At 39.2% G+C, this 18946-nt stretch overlaps 2 protein-coding genes across 21 annotated transcripts in view; one reads left to right on the top strand and one right to left on the bottom strand.

The window, feature by feature from the left end:
- The window catches only part of CFAP43 (cilia and flagella associated protein 43), a 140204-nt gene extending 130413 nt beyond the window's left edge, over window positions 1-9791 (top strand). For 13 of the 15 annotated variants that reach the window (XM_054522822.2, XM_054522821.2, XM_054522813.2 and 10 more), the window contains 4 exons: window positions 5952-6116; window positions 7542-7622; window positions 8254-8407; window positions 9424-9791. In XM_054522822.2, coding sequence (XP_054378797.2) covers window positions 5952-6116; window positions 7542-7622; window positions 8254-8407; window positions 9424-9590 — 567 coding nt within the window. In that variant the 3' untranslated portion in view covers window positions 9591-9791. Of the gene's footprint in view, window positions 1-5913; window positions 6117-7541; window positions 7623-8195; window positions 8408-9423 lie in introns of those variants that run through there. The other 2 variants (XM_054522816.2, XM_054522826.2) reach the window with 2 other exon arrangements.
- A 3546-nt stretch (window positions 9792-13337) lies between these two features.
- Window positions 13338-17795, bottom strand: SFR1 (SWI5 dependent homologous recombination repair protein 1). 6 transcript variants are annotated; one of them, XM_063727738.1, is made up of 5 exons: window positions 17259-17567; window positions 16943-17051; window positions 16650-16771; window positions 15618-16028; window positions 13338-14221 (listed from the first exon to the last, which is right to left on the bottom strand). In XM_063727738.1, exons 2-5 carry the CDS (start codon window positions 16971-16973, stop codon window positions 14030-14032), a joined length of 756 nt encoding a protein of 251 aa, XP_063583808.1. In that variant the 5' UTR covers window positions 16974-17051; window positions 17259-17567; the 3' UTR covers window positions 13338-14029. The 6 variants fall into 6 exon arrangements, with proteins under 6 accessions (XP_063583808.1, XP_054378787.1, XP_002821175.1 ...); XM_054522812.2 differs by having other exon boundaries at window positions 17543-17563; XM_002821129.5 differs by lacking the exons at window positions 16943-17051; window positions 17259-17567 and adding an exon at window positions 17585-17795.
- Window positions 17796-18946: the final 1151 nt, after the last annotated feature.

Genomic DNA, 18946 nt, shown 5'->3' with positions numbered 1-18946 from the left:
CTTCTGCTTAAAGAACTTCCTTTAACTTAATTGAAGTACAAGCCTGCTAGTAATGAATTCTCTCCATTTTTCTTTATCTGAAAAAGTTTTTAATCACCTTCATTGTTGAAAGATACTTTGCTAGATTCACTGGATTGCCAGGTTCATTCATTTGTTCTCTCTCTCTCTCTTTTCATTTTAAAGATGTTCATTTTCTTCTGAACATCTAGATAGTTTCTGACAAGGTTTCTGCTATATTTTTTATCTTTGTTCATCTGAATTTCATGTGTCTGGCTTTGAGATTTTTTATCTTTGTTTTTCAGCAGTTTGAACACAATGTGTCTAGGTGGGGATAGGGGGCGGTATGCACATGTGTGCGTGAGATTCTTGAGGTTCTCTGAGCTTCCTCAATCTGTGATTTGATATTTGTCATTATCTTTGGAAAATTCTCATTGATTATCTCTGAATATTTCTTCTGCCCTGTTCGCTCTCTCTTTTTCTACTGGGATTCCAATTACACACGTGTCAGATTGTCTGATACTGTTCCACGTCTCTTAGATATTCCATACTCATTGTTTTTCACTCTTTGTTCTCTTTATGTTTCAGTTTGGATAATTTCTATTGCCCTATATTCAAGTTCATTCATTCTTTCTTATTCTGTGTCTAGTCTGATAATGAGCCCATCAAAGGCAAAATTTCTGTTACCATATTATTGTAGATAGATAGATAGATAGATAGACAGATAGATAGACTTACATTTAGTATTTCTGTTTAACTTATAGTTTCCATCCCTCTGCTGAAATTCCCCATTTGTTCATGCATATTGTCTATCCTTTCCAAAAATTTTTGTTTTAGAAAAGTTGTAAAGATAGTACAGAGAATTCTCATATACCCCTTATCCAGTTTCTTATATTTTTATTATTTTCCTTCAATATGGTACATTTGTCACAACTATTGAACTAATATTGACACATTATTATTAACTAAAGTACAAACTTTATTCACTTTTCCTTAGTTTTTACTTAAGGTCATTTTTCTGTTCCAGGATCGCATCAGGATGCATTTTATTTAGTTGTCATGTCTTTCTTTCTTTTTTTTTTTTTCTTTTTAGACTGAGCTTTGCTCTTGTTGCCCAGGCTGGTGTGCAATGGCACTATCTCAGGTCACTGCAACCTCCACCTTCTGGGTTCAAGCGATTCTACTGCCTCAGCCTCCCGAGTAGCCGGGATTACAGGCATGTGCCACCACACCTGGCTAATTTTCTATTTTTAGTAGAGGTGGAGTTTCTCCATGTTGGTCAGGCTGGTCTCGAACTCCCAACCTTAGGTGATCCGCCCACCTCGGCCTCCCAAAGTGTTGGGATTACAAGCGTGAGCCACCGTGCCACCGGCCAGTTGTCATTTCTTTCTAGATAGTGACAGTTTCTCAGTTTTGTCTTGTTTTTGATGACCTCGACAGTTTATTGTAGAGTAATAGTTATTTTGTAGAATGTGCCTCAACTGTGGTTTCTCTGATGTATTTATCACTATTTGCCTGGAGTATGGAGAAAGAGACCACAGAGGTAAAATGCCCTCTCAGCACATGATTTCAAGGATACATGCTATCAACATGTCATCACTGTTTATTGAATCTTGACCACCTGAATTGAGGTAGAGTTTTGTCAGGCTTCTTTACTATAAAGTTACTTTTTCTCCACTGTTCCATGCTATATACTCTTTATAAGGAAATTAGTCATAATTATTTTAAATTTCCCATCTGATAGTTCTAACACCTGTCATCTCTGTTCTAGGTGTGTTGATTGCTTTGTAACTTAGTTTTTTAGAGATATTTTTATTGTGGTATAATACACATAACATAAAATGTACTATTTTAACCATTTAAAGTGTGCAAGTCAGTGGCAATTAATACATCACAAAGTTGTGCAGCTAGTACTGCTATCTAGTTCCAGAACATTTTTGTTTTGTTTTGTTTTTTGTTTTTTGAGACAGGGTCTGGCTCTGTCATCTGGGCTGGAGTGCCTGAGCATGATCTCAGCTCACTGCAAACTCCGCCTCCCAGACTGAAGCCATTCTCCCACCTCAGTAGCTGGAATTACAGGCATGTGCCACCACAACTGGCTAATTTTTATATTTTTTTGGTAGAGATGCGGTTTCACCATGTTGCCCAGGATGGTCTCAAACTCCTGGGCTCAAGCGATCCTCCTGCCTTAGCCTCCCAAAGTGCTGGAATTACAGGAGTGAGGCACCCCCCCCGGCCTCAGAACATTTTTTATCATCCTAAAAGGAAACCCCACACCCATTAAGCAATTATTCCCCATTCATCTCTTCCCTTAGCCCCTGGACACCACTAATCTGCATTGTCTCTATGGATTTGCCTATTCTTAGTATTTTGTATGAATGGAATCATACAATATGTGGCCTTTGTTTTCTGGCTTCTTTCACTTAGCATGTTGTTAAGATTTAACCATGTTGTAGCATGTATCAGTCTTCATTCTTCTTTTGTGACCAAATCATATTTCATTTTATGGATACACATTTTGTTTATCCATTCATCAGCTGGTGAATATTTGGGCTATTTCCACCTTTTGGCTATTGTGGTGCCTATAACTGTTCATGCACAAGTTTTTGAAAACCTGTTTTCAGTTCTCTGGGGATATATACCTAGAAGTGGAATTGCTGGATCGTATGGTCCTTGTATGTTTAACTGATTGAAGCACTGCAAACTGTTTTCCATAGTAGCTGCACCATTTCATATTCCCACCAGCAAAGTATATGGGTTTCACTTTACATCCCTATCAAAACTTGTTATTTTCTGTCTTTTTTGTTGTTTGCTTGCTTGCTTTTTAATTACAGCCATCTTAGTGGGTTTATTCTTGATGTAAATTTCTCTAATGACTAATGACATTGAGCATCTTTTCATATGCTTGTTGACCATTTGTGTATCTTTGGACAAATGACTACTGAAGTCTTTTTCCCATTTTCAAATTGGGTTTTGTTGTTGAGTTATAAGAGTTTTTTTATATGTTCTGGATATTAAACCCTTGTATAATTTGCCAATATTTTATCCCCTTCTATGGATTGTCTCATGTTTTTGGTGTTAAATCTAAGAATCAGGCCGTGTGCGGTGGCTCATGCCTGTACTCCCAGCACTTTGGGAGGCTGAGGTGGGATCACTAGGTCAGGAGTTTAAGACCAGCCTGACCAAGATGTGAAACCCCGTCTCTACTAAAAATACAAAAATTAGCCGGGCATGGTGGCAGGCACCTGTAATCCCAGCTACTCAGGAGGCTGAGGCAGGAGAATCACTTGAACCCGGGAGGCGGAGGTTGCAGTGAGGCAAGATGGCGCCACTGCACTCCAGCCTGGGTGACAGAGTAAGACTCTGTCTCAAAAAATAAAATAAAATAAAATAAGTAAATATCTAAGAATCAAATCTGAATTCATGAAGATTTATCCCTGTTTTCTTTTTTCTTTTCTTTTCTTTCCTTTTTTTTTTTTTTTTTTGGAAATGGAGAAATGGAGTCTCGCTCTGTCTCCCAGGCTGGAATGCAGTGGTATGATCTTGGCTCACTGCAACTTCCACGTCCCGGGTTCAAGCGATTCTCCTGCCTCAGCCTCCTGAGTAGCTAGGATTTACAGGCGCCCACCACCATGCCCAGCTAATTTTTGTATTTTTAGTAGAGACAGGATTTCACCTCGTTGGCCAGGCTGGTCTCAAACTCCTGACCTCAGGTGATCTGCCTGCCTCAGCCTCCCAAAGTGCTGGGATTACAGACGTGAGCCACTGTGCCTGGCCTCCGTCCCTGTTTTCTTCTTTGAAGTAGGGAAATGTTAGCCATCCAACTTTTTGTTTTCAGTATTGTTTTGGCTATTCATGATCCTTTGCAGCTTCATATGAATTTGAGGATCAGGTTTTTCCATTTGAAAAAAAAAAAGCCATTGAAATTTTGGCAGTGATTGTATTAAATCTATAGATTCCTTTGAGGAGTGCTGTCTTAAGTCTTTTGATCCAAGAACGTGGGATGACTTTCCATTTATTTAATCTTTATACTCTTTCAGCAATATTTTGTAGGTTTCTTTGTACACACACTTTTTAGATAAACTTTATTTCTAGGTTTTTTCTTTCTGATATTATTGTAAATGGAATTGATTTATTAATTCTTTTCCAGATTTTTCAGTGGTGATGTATAAAAATATAACTGATTTTTGCATGTTGATGTTATACTCTGCAACTTTGCCAAATTTATGTATTATCTCTAGTAGGGTTTTTGTGGATTCTATATGACTTTCTCTCTATATATAGACTCATTAATCTGTGAATAGAAATTGTTTTACATCTTTTCAGTTTGGGTGCCTTTTCTTTCTTCTTGCCTAATTGCCATGACTAGAATTTTTATTACAGTGTTGAATCAAAGTGACAAAAAGTGGGACATCCTTGTCTTGTTCCCGATCTTAGTTGGAAAGCTTTCAGTCTTTTATCATTGAGTATGAAGTTATGATGGGTTTTCTGTAAATTCCCAGTATGATGTTGAGGAAGTTCCCTTTTATTCCAAGTCTGTTGCATATATTTTTTTATCATTAAAGTGTGCTGGATTTTGTCAATTTTTTTTCTACATCAATTGACATGATCATGTGAGTTTTTAAATTTGTTCTGTTAATGAGGTATATTATATTGTTTGATTATGCGGACTACTCTTGCAATCCTAGGATAAATGACACTTGGTCATAGTTATAATCCGTTCATTGTGGTGCTGGAATCAGTTTGCTAGTATTTTATTGAACGTTTTTGTTTTTGTGTATGTATTCATAAGGGATATTAGTCTGTAATTTTCTTGTGATGTCTTTCTCTGGCTTTGGTATCAAGGTACTGCTGGCCTCATATAATATATTAGAAAGTGTTCCCTCCTCTCCTATTTTTTGGAAGCATTTGAGTAGTATTGGTGTAATTTTTCTTTAAATGTTTGATAGAATTCATCAGTGAAGCCTTCTTGTCCTGGTCTTTTCCTTTTTGGGAGGTTTTTGATAACTGATTCAATTATTTACTTGTTTTAGGTCTATTAAAATTTTCTATTACTTATCGAATTGGTTTTTATAGTTTGTGTGTTTCTAGGAATTTTCTATTTCATCTATGTTGTCTAATTTGTTGGTGTAGAATTTTCATAGTATTCTCTTATAATCCTTTTAATTTCTGTAATATTGGTAGTAATATTCTTGATTTCATTTCTTATTTTAGCAATTTGAGCCTTTTCTTTTCTTAGTCAGTCTAGCTAAAGGTTTGTCAATTTTGTTGATTTTTTAAAAGAACCAACTTTGGTTTCATCATTGACTATTGTTTTTCTATTTTCTTTCTTTCTTTTTTTGAGACAGGGTCTTGCTCTGTCACCCAGGCTGGAGTGCAGTGGCATGAACATGGCTCACTGCAGCCTTGACCTCCTGGGCTCAAGTGATCCTCCTGCCTCAGCCTCCTGAGTAGCTGGGACCACAGGCGTGCACCACTATTCCAGGCTAATTTTTTGATTTTCCATATAGTTGAGGTCTTGCTCGGTTGCCTAGGCTGGTCTCAAACTCCTGAGCTCAAGCATTCCTCCTGCCTCAACCTCCCAAGGTGGTGGGATTACAGGCATGAGACACCACACCCAGCATCAGGTGGGAGGACAATGAGTAGGGATACAAATGCATACAGGTTGGTAGATTGGGTGACGGCAAAAAAAAGTTCCTGCCTAATTGTTGACATATAAAGTAAATTGGCTCTGCTATTTAAATGTATCTTATAATCCCTTCTGTTTAGTGACTATCATGCTTTATAGTGATCAGATTTTGCCCAAGAAGCCATTTTTAATGTCTGTTTCTTAAAAAGAAGATAGAATTATCTCTGTGATCCAAGTGTTTTCTAAAAGTAGCATTCAGCCTTAAATATTCTATGTTCTATATGCAGAATCATATTATATGGATATCTAATGTACTTTTTTAAAGACTCAAGGACAAAAGAAAGTTGCTAGCATGATGGAAAGTAAAGATGTACACAAAAGAATACTTCAGATTGAGTGGGAACATAAGAAAATGGAGATGGAAAGGGAAGATCTAAATCAGAAGGCTTGGGATATTCAGATGCTATTTTTTTCAAGAGATCGTCAAAAGGTAAATTCTCCCTACCCCCCTACATAGTTTTAATTTTATTCATTAATGTATTCATTCATTTAACCAGTATTTAATAAGAAGCCTCTGTGATATCAAGCATATTCTAAGCCAGGAGTGTTTCAAAATATATCTGTGAGTTATTTTTCTTCCAATAGTTTACATTTGCAGCCTCCAGTTCTTCCTGACCCATTTAGTAGAATCATTCTACTCAGAGCTCACTAAGGATTTCCTGTCAAACCCAGTGGTCCTTCAATTCTCTGTAGCATTTAACCATCTTAATTTCCCATTCCTTTGGCTTTCATCACCCCAAATTAATTTTTCTTCCAACATGTCATACCACTCTGCCTCTTTTACTGGATTCTCTTTTGCCTCTAACACTTCAATATAGCCGTTCTTCAAGATTTTGCCGTTAGCTATGTTTGTGTTTCTTTCCATACCTCTCCCTGGGTGATGTCCCTTGTTTTTCTAACTTCAACGATCACTTCTACAAACTAATCCAAGTTCTGTGGATTCCAAGCCACGCCCCATTTCTATAGTTTTCACCTCCCAGCAGCTCTTCTTAGTTTGCCTTTTTTGTACATCCCAAATCTACTTTTCAAGGTCTAGTTTAAATACCACCTTTTCCTTCATAAAACCTTTCTTGATTTCCCAAGCCTGGAGAAATTCCATCTCATTACAAACCACCTTTGAATTAGCATGACACTCTACATGGCTTCTGGCAACCAATCATATCTATGTAATCATTTTCCCATGAAGACTAGGACATGTTATCTATCTTTGTATCTCCCTCAGTGTCTTTAACTAGGACTTTGTTAATGTGGGACTCAAGTGGAAAACTTAAATGTTTGGTGAGTTGAATAAATGAATGAATGAATGAGAAAATAAAGTAGGCATTTGTAATAATTGGTGCTTTGATGTAATAATTAGTGTACATGAATGTATTGATGGCTAAATACAGGGAAATATTATGGCACAAAAGCCAAATCAATCTTTTTTTTTTTTTTTTTGAGATGGGGTTTTGCTCTTTTTGCCCAGGTGGAGTGCAATGGTGTGATATCCGCTCACTGCAACTTCCACCTCCTGGGTTCAAGCAATTCTCCTGCCTCACCCTCCCGAGCAGCTGGGATTACAGGCATGTGCCACCATGCCCGACTAATTTTTTGTATTTTTTAGTAGAGACAAGGTTTTACCATGTTAGTCAGGCTGGTCTTGAACTCCTGACCTCAGGTGATCCACCTGCCTCAGCCTCCCAAAGTGCTGGGATTACAAGCATACGCCACCACGCCTGGCCAAGCCAAATCAATCTTAACTTACATAGATATTTGTTATGAAAAACAGTAACTTTCAAAGCTAAAACAACCTTTATAAAGTTATCTATTGAGAGAGAGAAAAATATCCTTACATGTTTTTTTTTAAATCTCAAAGTACCTAAATGAACCAAACTATGAGGCTCTGATTAGTATTCAGATTGGAATAATGGAACAAACCATTGCTGTTTTAGATAAGGTAAGTCTCAAAGACATTGGTTATTATATCCTAACAGTTGTAAATCATTTCAGCAAAGTAATAGTGTTTCAAATCATGAATTTACCTAGACCCTAATAAAATCTTGGTTATTTACTAGTATTCATGAGGTAATTAAAAGTCCCTAAGTAGTGTCTTTGCAACCGTAACCAATGAAATAAAATTAAGCACTTCCTTTAATACTAGAATTAACCTCTGGGGACATATCTGAGTGTAAGTGGATTTTCTATTTTACATTAGGTTAGGATTTATGTAATAGGAGTGTTGGTAGTCTTTCCTTGGCATTGGAAAGGTTTTATTTAATCATCACTGAATAAAAATGGTCAGTTTTTATTATGTAGCATATATTAGAAACAAAGCAATCTCAAGCTTTTAAAATATTCTCTCAGTTTAAGAATATACAAAATGTTTTTTCTAAAATTTGTTATTAACATACCATTCTACCTTTCAACAAATAACTCGAGTGTCTACTATGCCAGGCACTACAGATATGGTGGTAAGATGTTATCTTAATGATGATAATGTATTTAAAATATAAGAATAATGTCTTTATAGGATAAATTACATTTTTCAAAATTAATTTTGTGGGGTGTCATGGGAACAAAAATTTCAGACCCACAAAAAGAATGTAGAAAACTGCAAGAAACTACTCAAAAAACTTGGAAAGTTCAGCAATCAAAAAGATATAGCAAATTATACCCTAAGCTGCAATCTACGAGAGGAGTTGGTAGCTGTCTCAGAGAGAAAAGACATCTGTAATGCAATGGGTAAGCATGCTTTTTTTTCTTTAACCAACTATAGGTTTCTTTAAAAGTAATCAGTAATCCTAAAATGTATACAATAGTTAAAAAGCTATCAGCATTTCTTTAAAAATACATTGTTTAAAATAATTTCAACTTTTATTTTAGATTCAGGGAGTACATGTACAAGTTTGTTACTTGGGTATATTGTGTGATGCGGAGGTTTGGGGTATGGAATGATTCCATCACACAGGTACTGAGCATAGTACCCAATAATTTTTCAGCCCTTCCTCCCTCCCTGCCTCCTCCCTCTAGTAGTCCCCAGTGTTTCTTTTCTTTTTTTTTTTTTTTGGAGACAGGGTGTCCCTCTGTTGCCCAAGCTGGAGTGCAGTGGCATGATCTTGGCTCAATGCAACCTCCACCTCCTGGGCTCAAGTGATCCTCCCACCTCGGCCCCCTCAAGTGCCTGGGACCACAGGCGGGAACCACCATGCCCAGCTAATTTTTGTATTTTTTGTAGAGAGTGGGTTTTGCCATGTTGGCCAGGCTGGCCTCGAACTCCTGAGCTCAAGTGATCCACCCACCTCAGCTAACCCAAGTGCTGGGATTACAGGTGTGAGCCACCACACCTGGCCTCCAAGTGTTTCCTGTTACCATCTTTATGTGCATGAGTACCCACTGTTTAGCTCCCATTTATAAGTGAGAACATGTGGTATTTGGTTTTCTGTTCCTGTGTTAATTTGCTTAGGATAATGGCCTCCAGCTACATCCATGTTGCTGCAAAGGACATTATTTCATTCTTTTTTTTATGGCTGTGTAGTGTCCCATGGTGTATATGTACCACATTTTCTTTATCCAGTCCACTGCTGATGGGGCACCTAGGGTGACTCCATGTCTGCTTTTGTGATAGTGCTGCCATAAACATACAAGTGCATATGCCTTTTTGCTACCAGCATTTCTTCCACATGTATGATTCTCAGTGCTGCTTCTGCATTTGAAAGTATTGATAAATAATCGAATTCCTTTCTTCATTTTTGGGATAGGGTCTAAACTGACTTGTGAAAAGATTGTCAAAGAACGGTATGAAAACATGATGCAACAGCAGAAGTTAACAAATATTTCAAAACAACAAGCTGAACAGATTTCAGTACTGCAGACTGAAGTTGAAAGATTAAGAATGAAAACATTTCCTGCTCTTGTTCAAATGTAAAAACGCTGGCAGGAAAACACAAGGCGAAATCAATCATTTAAAAAATCATTTCATTTGAGTAAAATGATTTCCTTTTCTTTCTTACTGGGAAATTGAAGTAGCATGTCCTCTGAGTTGCATGTTTTAGATAAAAAATTGTTTAATTTTAGCCTTAATTGTATACACATTTTTGTCCTGCATGAATAAATGTGTAAAGTATCATGAATTGCTGTTTTTATTCAAGACTAAACAAGACTTGAAGTCAGAAAGTATTTAAGATTTTACTCATTTAATCTGAGTTGGATCAAAGATATTTTCATAGTTATGGTATAGAAAGTCTTAAAAAGAAATTCTTTGCCAAACTAGCATTTCTAATTTTATAAAACTGTCAGAAAAGTTATGAGATTATGGATAATTTTTATCTTTATGCTCTTCTGTTTCTCATTTTCTTCAGTAAAGCATTTCTTTCATAATCATAAAAAAATTACGAGAGTATTTAGATTATTCTCTGCTTCACCAATGAGAACAAGATAAATTGTTAGCTTTTTCCAAGCGTTGTATCATTTGTAAATTACAACATATTTTGGCCGGACGCGGTGGCTCACGCCTGTAATCCCAGCACTTTGGGAGGCCGAGGCATGTGGATCACGAGGTCAGGAGATCGAGACCATCTTGGCTAACATGGTGAAACCCCGTCTCTACTAAAAATAAAAAATAAAAATAAAAATAAATTAGCCGGGTGTGGTGGCAGGCACCTGTAGTCCCAGCTACTGGGGAGGCTGAGGCAGGAGAATGGCATGAACCCGGGAGGTGGAGGTTGCAGTGAGCTGAGACTGCGCCACCGCACTCCAGCCTGGGCAACAGAGCGAGACTCCATCTCAAAAAAAAATTACAACATATTTTAGAGACATAATCTACATTTCTTTTATGTTGTAATAGAAAATTCAATTTTGTGCTCTACCCAATAGGGTTTAACAAACAGAAAAATACTTTCTTATTTCCATGAAGTAGTTTATCACTTTTAGATGGTGATAATTATATAATGAGATGAATAATTGGCCAGAAAACTGCTTTGCCCTACCATAACCTGTGGACTGCTGTCCACAGGGATCATGGACCACAATCTCCAAGTGATGTCACTGTCTCACTGTTCTGCAATTTATGAACTCAACGTTGTTTAATCCTCAGTACCATATCCAATATACACTGATATAGATAAAGCAAGAGAGCTATTATAAAATCTTCTGTTTAGAAAAAAAAAAATCTTTAGAAGATGTAATTGATCACCCACATAGTGATCTGTGCTGGATGGGGATGGTAAGGGAAATGATAGGACCAACATTTTGATGATTCCCCTCCTTTGTACTAGACGGACTCATGAAGTAGTCAGTTTGGCTTATTCAGTAGGGAAGTGCCCATGGGTACCATTTCCTACATCTGGGGTCCTTCAAAATTATCCCTGAGATGAGAGTTGTGGGGATAGACCCTAGGGTAGGGGTGCAAATACTTTATACTTAAGATGGTATTGCCAGTTCTCTGTCCTGTTGGTTTGAGTCAACCATAGATGTACTAGACTTGATTTTTTTTACAATCTTTTCTGGTGACACAAACTCCATTTTCACCTAAGTTAGCTGTCTGGAGACTCCATTTGCTAGTAGTCAGTGCCACAAATTTCACTAGATAATGCTCTGTGGATTCCCAGGTCTTAACAAAGCAGCCGGCATCATTTCTATTTCTTAGTCATCAACCTTTGTTGACTCTGGCAATGCTCCTTGCTTGACTGCCTTACTTTGAGGCATGGATGGAGTGGGGCTTAGTGGGCACCTCTTGCCATCAAACCATATTCCAGAAGCCCTTTCAACGGGAGATACCTTCTGGTTTTGGGGCTTTGGAAGGACACGTGGGTCATGCACACTAACTCCTCTCTTAATACTGTTCATTGACTCCTCAGCTTCTGCTGAACACCAAATATATTCATATTTTATAGTCCTTTAATATATTATTTATATTATCAACTAGTGATATAATTAACTGGATCAGAAACAGTATGGCTTTATGCATAGGAATTAAAATAATAGGATCTATTCCTGGGCTTCAAATCTTGGCTCTGCCATTTGAGTTTTAAATAACCACTTAATTTTGAAATAACTATCTTATATTTCTTCTTCTTTAAAACTGGAATATTCTAGTTTTTTAAAATTAAAAACAAGTGCTATGTTGTATTAGCTCTCATTTTTATAAGTAAAGCTCTCATAGTCAGTGGTTTTTAATAAATGCATCCCATTAAATTCAACAGAGCAGCTGCTGTGCTGTTGGAACCTCAGCACCCAGTCAATGCCTTGGAAATCCCCATTACCATGCCCCTAAGCTTTCCCAGAACCAGAGTCTCACTGATGCTGTATTTCCCACAAGTGGATATATATGGGTGGCTCCAGGTGATATGCCTGTCAGCAGGGGGCAGCTGCAGCCTCTGAGATCTGGAGAAGTACCATAATGACCTACCAAAATGCCAGCACCACCACAAGGGGCAACATTTCCCCTGCCACATTTAGGCCCCTGGTTGGCAGCAAGCAGTGATAAGAGGCTGGCTGGTAAGCACTAGAACAGTAGAAGTCCACAGGGGTGCCCATCTAGGAATCCCAGTGCCAGAGGCGGCTCATATGAGGTCTGGGCCAGTCTCCTCAGATTCACAAAGGCCAACGCCACAGGAATTTGTGTATGTGGGCAGGGTAAGAGTTTACTGGCATGGCACTAACAATTAGAATGGACACAAAAGCACGGCCCTGGCGTCTCCTGCTGTGCCAAACATTCAACACTGGTTAGATTATGTGGAGGGACTGGACTGAAAGTGGGATGTACTTGAGGGGGGTTCAGAGGAGTGCTAAACTAGTAGGGAAGGGCTTTTGAAAAAGCTAAGTAAAGCTGTTTTAACACTTAAAAGGACCCAAAAGCAGAAATCCAGAAAGCTCTTAAGAATGAGTAGCAACTAAAACCAGGAAGCCACTAATCCATAAAATTCTCTCCTATCACCTCTGCCTTTCTCGGTAAGCACACTCACTGCCCTTAAGCATGTCAGCTCTGCTGCTTCCAGGTATATATACAACAGCCGCAGTCACAAAAAGAGATGGGCTTTCTTTTCCTGAGCTAAATTCCAAATTTTCAGAGACTGGCCCAGTTTGGGTCCTATCTCCATATATGGCCAAAATGATAGGTACAACTGTATAACTTGGCAGCAGAAACCCAACCCTGTGGAGGTGGGTTCATAAATAGAATAAACAATCTAAATTTAACCCATTTCAGAGATGAAGCTAGAAAGGCAAACAAATGCGAAGAACCTTATATGATACCTTCATGTGGGTGGGAGATAAGGAAATGTAGTTTTATAAGAAATAGATGGTTTAGCTGGGTGCGGTGGCTCACGCCTGTAATCCCAGCACTTTGGGAGGCCGAGGCAGGCAGATCACCTGAGGTCGGGAGTTCAAGACCAGCCTAACCAACATGGAGAAACCCCGTCTCTACTAAAAATACAAAATTAGCCAGGGTGGTGGCTCATGCCTGTAATCCCAGCTACTCGGGAGGCTGAGGCAGTAGAATCGCTTGAACCCCGGAGGTGGAAGTTGCAGTGAGCCGAGACTGTGCCATTGCACTCCAGCCTGGGCAACAAGAGCGAAACTCTGTCTCAAAAAAAAAAAAGAAGAAGAAGAAATAGATGGTTGTTTCACTAAATGATGAATATGAGAAACAAATTTGAAGAGACAGGGAAGAATATGGTTTTGGACATATGAGTTTAATTACCTGCTAGATTATCAGATGGAAATATGTGGTAAATGGATGGAAACAAGGTGCATGAACTTAGGAGAGAGACAAATTTTTAAACTTCAGGGTTTAGACATTCACCAGATTGGACAATTTTTAACATTTAAAATAAAACTTTTTGTCATAAAAAACAAAACAAATGTATTAAAACTAGTTTCCAGAACTGCCCAAATGACTTTTTAAACATGATTTAAATGTCAAGTTTTCTTTGACAAATCTATCCAAAATACTAATTTTCCTTTTAGAACTTAGTTTATAATTTATATATTAAAGTGCCCATAATTGATATTCATCGAGATACCTTCCTCTGAGCCCTAATGGTTTTGGGAGGCCTAGGCGGTGGATCAACTGAGGTCATAAGTTCGAGACCAGCCGGGCCAACGTGGTGAAATCCAGCCTCTACTAAAAATGCAAAAATTAGCTGGGCATGGTGGCGGGCGCCTGTAATCTCAGCTACTCGGGAGGCTGAGGCAGAAGAATTGCTGGAACCCGAGAGGGAGAGGTTGCAGTGAGTCAAGATCGCACCATCGCACTCCAGCCTGGGTGACAAGAGCGAGACTTAGTCTCAAAAAAAAAAAAAAGTGCCTAAGTGTCTTTTAATTAAGTTGTCATTCTCAAAGATATTCTGGAGCAAAAATCAGGAATTAAACATCTATAAATTCTTCTTCACTTCTGTTATAGTGTAGCAATTTATCATCTAACCCATAGTGGTCTATCAATTGAGTAAGGCTTAGTTTCTTGTTCTCTTCAGACACAGCTGACCGCAACTCATAAAGCAACAGCTGGCTACAGCTTCTCCACTTCTTTATTAACAACTGTAACTGAGACAGATCATTCTGAAACAGAAAAAAAAAACCATATGTATGTCAATAACTAGTCATGCTAGTTCAACTTAATTAAAGTTGTTAAATTAGTGGATGTGCAGGTTTAAAGGCCAACATACACAGGGATGAATGGGACTTCCATCTAGGAAAAAGTAGGATGGTCATATGTAGAATGGTTACAATGTCACTCAACTTGAGTTCTATGGCTATTTTGTTGGCTTAAGCTCTGGGCCATCCTTATAAGGGAAAAATCAAATCATTAAATAGGGCCAAAACTATGTCAAGAATAATACAGGGAAAAATCTACTGTATTACAACTGTACTTTTTTAAAAATGACACTATGCTTTCCACTAAATGTTGCTATGAACCTAAAACTGCTCTTTAAAATTACAATATTCAAGTTAAAAATATTTTTTTAGGCTGGGCGTGGTGGCTCACACCTGTGATCCCAGCACCTTAGGAGGCCAAGGTGGGAGGACTGCTCGAGCCCAGGAGTTCAAGACTACACTGTGCAAAATAGCAAGACTCTATGTCTACAAAAAATAATTTTAAAAAATTAGCCAGGTGTGATGGCACATGTCTGTAGTCCCAGCTACTAGGGAGGCTGAGTTGGGAGGATCACTTGAGCCCAGGAGTTCAAGGCTGCAGTAAGCTATGACTGCACCACTGCCCTCCAGGCTGGGCAACAGAGACCATGTCTCTAAAAAAATAAAGAATAAATAAATAAAATATATTTTTTCAACATTCAATACTCCTAAATTTTATTTTTTAAAAACCCTAAAATTTCAAGAGAACAAATGAGATACACTATCCCATCACTTATTCCACATAATTCAGGGAAAATGAGCTACTGCATATATATGAATTTTCCAGGTAATAAAGGTTATTCTCCTTCCAAGTACCCAAGTTCTATTTAATTCAACCTATATGGGTTGAAATCTAAAATATAATATATATATATTTTTTTTCTCAAATAAAATGGCTGAATCACATTAATTATTTGGGGGAGACACAAGATCATTACTAAAAATACCTTTTATTGTACTCTACAGCCCATTTTTAGTTTTACTAATTCACTGTCAGCTTTCACTTCTGTTCCTGTTGTACTTGCATCTAACATTTAATACTTCTAATATTGCTGTGGGCTAGAAACTAGAGAGAAAAGTTTAACTGCATATTAAATAAGAGCTGAGATTCTTAAAAAGTTTTACCTGGTGTTTAAGGGCCTTTTCTACTCTAAATCTGGAGTTGAATTAAAGTTGTTGGAAGCCAGGTTTCTGAATATTTGGCTTATGGCTTATTATGGTTAAAAAAAACCCAAAAAACCTTATTTTCTATTTTTGAAATTACTTTCCTGCAATTTATGTAAAAATAAAAATTATGCAATGGTCCTGAAATTCTTCTCACCTTTGATCTATACATTTTGACTAGTTTTAGCCTCCGAAGAAGGTCTTCTTTCTCCTGAACCTGCTTCACCAATTTGGCTTTTTCATCGTTTAATCTTTGTTTAGGAAGCTTCTCATTCACAAACTCATTTTGGAGAGCACTGCATGATCCAGAATCAAGTGACTGAGATTCACAGACATTGAGATTCTTCAAAGTATTTTTCAAATTTGTATTTTCTTCAAATTCACCGTCTATGTGTTTAAAACTTTCTTGAAATTCCAAACAGTTTTCCTCTGTGGAAGATGCTGGTTTCTCTGAAAAGGTCTGATCATTTTCTTCACTCTCTACTTTAAGACGTTTCACCACATTGTAACGGGAATTAAATGAAAATCTTGTTTTCCTTAATCTTTCTCTAAGTGTTGCACTCATAGGCTGTAAAGAGCACAAAACATTAAAAATGTGAATCAAGAAAAACATTCTTCATGTCAATAAATCACCAGAAATAAAGGCCTTCCATTTCTATGCTAGACACCACTAGATGGCTTTCTGACTCCACATCTAAAGAAGGCATCACAAAATGGCTTTAATTTCAGGAAGCTCCATTTGTTTTATTTCCTTTTTACTTCAGCAAGATCAACACCTTTCTAAGTGTTGAGAGGTTTATCCCAGTAATCAAGGAACATTTGTTCAGTAACAAGCACATGCCTGATAGTACTCCAGGTGCTTCAGAATTACAGAGTAAGGAAAAGACCTAGACTCTGCCACTAAAGACCTTCATAATAATATTGCACAGATTCAAACTTTCTCCATTTGGAGTATTGTAATAACCTAATCTGAAACTGAAATGAATTGATTCAAGAGGAAAATATGGAAGGGGGCTGGTGGGTGTCATATATGTCACCTTAGAAGAAAAACAAAATTACTTAATAAAATGTCTACTTATTTATGCTATACATTATGTTAATTAACAACCTTCCGTAGAATTTAAACCACCACTGCCACAATACTTAGAAACACAGAATGGATCCACTGGAAGAACAAAGATTTTCATACTTGTTTTCGTGAACTATTTGTATAGGGAGATGATGGATTCGCAGAGGCCTGAGGAGTGCTAGGTAAAACCACAGCTGAGTCTGACGGACTTTCCATCTTGAAAGTGAAATCTTGGTTTTTCTCTAAAAAAGAAAAATTATAAAATAAGAATCAAATTAACCACACCTCTCTATAGTCGACTTTTATCAAATAATATATTTTATTGGTGTACAAAGCATCCACAAGTAAGCCAGATATTTCTTCTAATTTCACTTTGTAATTCATTCTTGCTCTTTTTGCAGTTTTCCATTTACCTTCCCACATAGGGACCACTAAGTTTTTCATGACACATCAACCAGCTAGTATCTCATAGTCACAAGACTCTCCTTGTTTTCGTCTCATCCACCAAAATATATTCAAATTCTGCCTTGGAAGGAGGGAAGAATAACAGCTTTAGATAATCAGGAATTCTTTATTATGACAGCTTCATAATTCAAGAAGATATAGCCGAAACCTTGACTCAAAAACAATAGGACCTGAATGTCACCCATCCTGAACTCTACAAGCTGTGACTAGAACCCGTTACCCTGCCGGCCCGAGGCATAAGAAACACAGCGGAGATGCATTTACGCCCGTCTGTAGCCTTTTAGTTTAAGCAGCAAATAAGGACTGAAAAGGAGAGAGGACTGAAATTGCTTCCTCCGACAAAGGCATCAACTTTTGAGGGGCAAACCAGGGGCGGGAGTCGTCCCCTCCTTCCCCCCATTGCAGAAAGCCCACTAGTTCCCCGGAGACCCCAGGCATAAGGTGAGATTGAGTTCCCCAGACCCGGAAAGGGAGCTCAACTCGACTCCACAGCCGACTCCTGGGGAAGCCCAGGTGTCAGGGATTCCCCCTTCCCCTCAGCTGAGTACCCCCCTCCGCCATTCCCAGCGAGAGCAAAAAAGCGCGCGCACCTGCGGCCGTAAATCGATCCTGCGGCAGGGGCGGGGCCGTGCGGTAGGCGGAAAAGACGCGCAATTGGCCAGATTGACTGACGCGCGAGGCGCCGCTTCACTCAGCGACTCAGAGCTGCGGGACTGCGCGCGCGCCTCCGCCAGCGAGCGGTTGGGGCGGGGCTTGGCCCACACGATGGGCGGCCGAGACGCATGATTGGCAGAATTAACCGGTGCGCGCGGCTCTCTCCGCCCAGCGCCCGGGAGCAGCGGGAGTGCGCGCGCGGCCGTGATCCGCTTCAGGTCTTCGGGGCGAGCGAGGCTGAGCTTCGTAATGTCAAACCAATCCTGAGGGGGGCGCGCTTCCGTTCGCGGCTTCTGTTGCCTTATTTTCGACCGCCTTCCCTTCGGGCTTCCTTGTTTTTGTGCGTCTGTGAAGTGCGCCAGAAAGTGCCTCCCCCAACCCCCGCCAGCCCGCCGCCTCCATTCTCTGGCTCCAGTCAAGTCTCCTCTCCCCGCTCGTCACAGAAAAGGCTTTTCTCAGACGTGGCGCGGCCAAAAGCCGCACGGCTGGCTGCTTGTTAGATTTACAGCTTGTGGACTCCCCAGAGGCAGAGACCACAAAAGAACGGCGTTGGGTTCCAGCGTTTTGGTTCCAGGGACCACAAAAGAACAGCGTTGGGTTCCAACCAGCGTTGGGTTCCAGCGTTGGGGTCCAGATTTCAAACATGTTAGAAATCTATCCGAGAGTCCCGGCACTTTAGCTGAGCTCATCGCTAGCTTTTTTGGCTGCCGCAAACTCGGCGGTCCCGTCGCTAGGTTTTTTTTTGTTGTGAACAAAAAACCGTTTCTGTACCTCAGTATTCAGGCTCCTTAGCGTGACCTCAAATCTTTTACTCAAATCTGAGGGAAAATGTAGCCCAAGGAAATTTGTTGTGGCGCAACACAGGAAGCAGAACAATCACTATATGAGATTGTGTCGGTCCAAAATTCACGTTTGAGACCGATAGGGCCCTTGCCGGCCACCGGGCAGCAGCATCCTCAGTCGAGAAAATCCCCCCTCCCCACCGCCGTTTCCAGTGTGGCGAGGTTCTGTTGCTATGCGACGACAAAGTTAGCTACATTGGGTGGAGCACTGGGTTTAGGGAAAGAGTTGAGTAACTTCTGAGTCACGTGGAGGTTGGGAATTTCCAGGGGCCAGTGTTTTCAGTCCTCTTATTGAATGGCCATTTTAAACATTGATATCGTCTCTTTACTATTAATAACATCTGACAATAATGGCTTAGAAGTGGCCAAAAGGGAGTTACCTGAGTCTTAAGCAGTCAGGTATAATAATTACAGAACCTGAGGACTACCTAAGGGAATGATTAGGGGCGTAGACGT

Source organism: Pongo abelii, chromosome 8, assembly GCF_028885655.2.
Source record: "Pongo abelii isolate AG06213 chromosome 8, NHGRI_mPonAbe1-v2.0_pri, whole genome shotgun sequence".
Classification (NCBI taxonomy): domain Eukaryota; kingdom Metazoa; phylum Chordata; class Mammalia; order Primates; family Hominidae; genus Pongo; species Pongo abelii.
This window is presented reverse-complemented; position numbering and strand designations above follow the sequence as displayed.

Excerpts from the sequence above, each read along its gene's own strand:
- SFR1 (XM_054522811.2), bottom strand. The coding sequence starts at position 16,973 with ATGAAAAACTTAGTGGTCCCTATGTGGGAAG. Across the intron at positions 16,772-16,942 it reads AGTGGTCCCTATGTGGGAAG|AGAAAAACCAAGATTTCACT; the intron begins GTAAATGGAAAA and ends TTTCTTTTTTAG. Across the intron at positions 14,222-15,617 it reads TCAAAATGTATAGATCAAAG|AATGATCTGTCTCAGTTACA; the intron begins GTGAGAAGAATT and ends TTTCTGTTTCAG.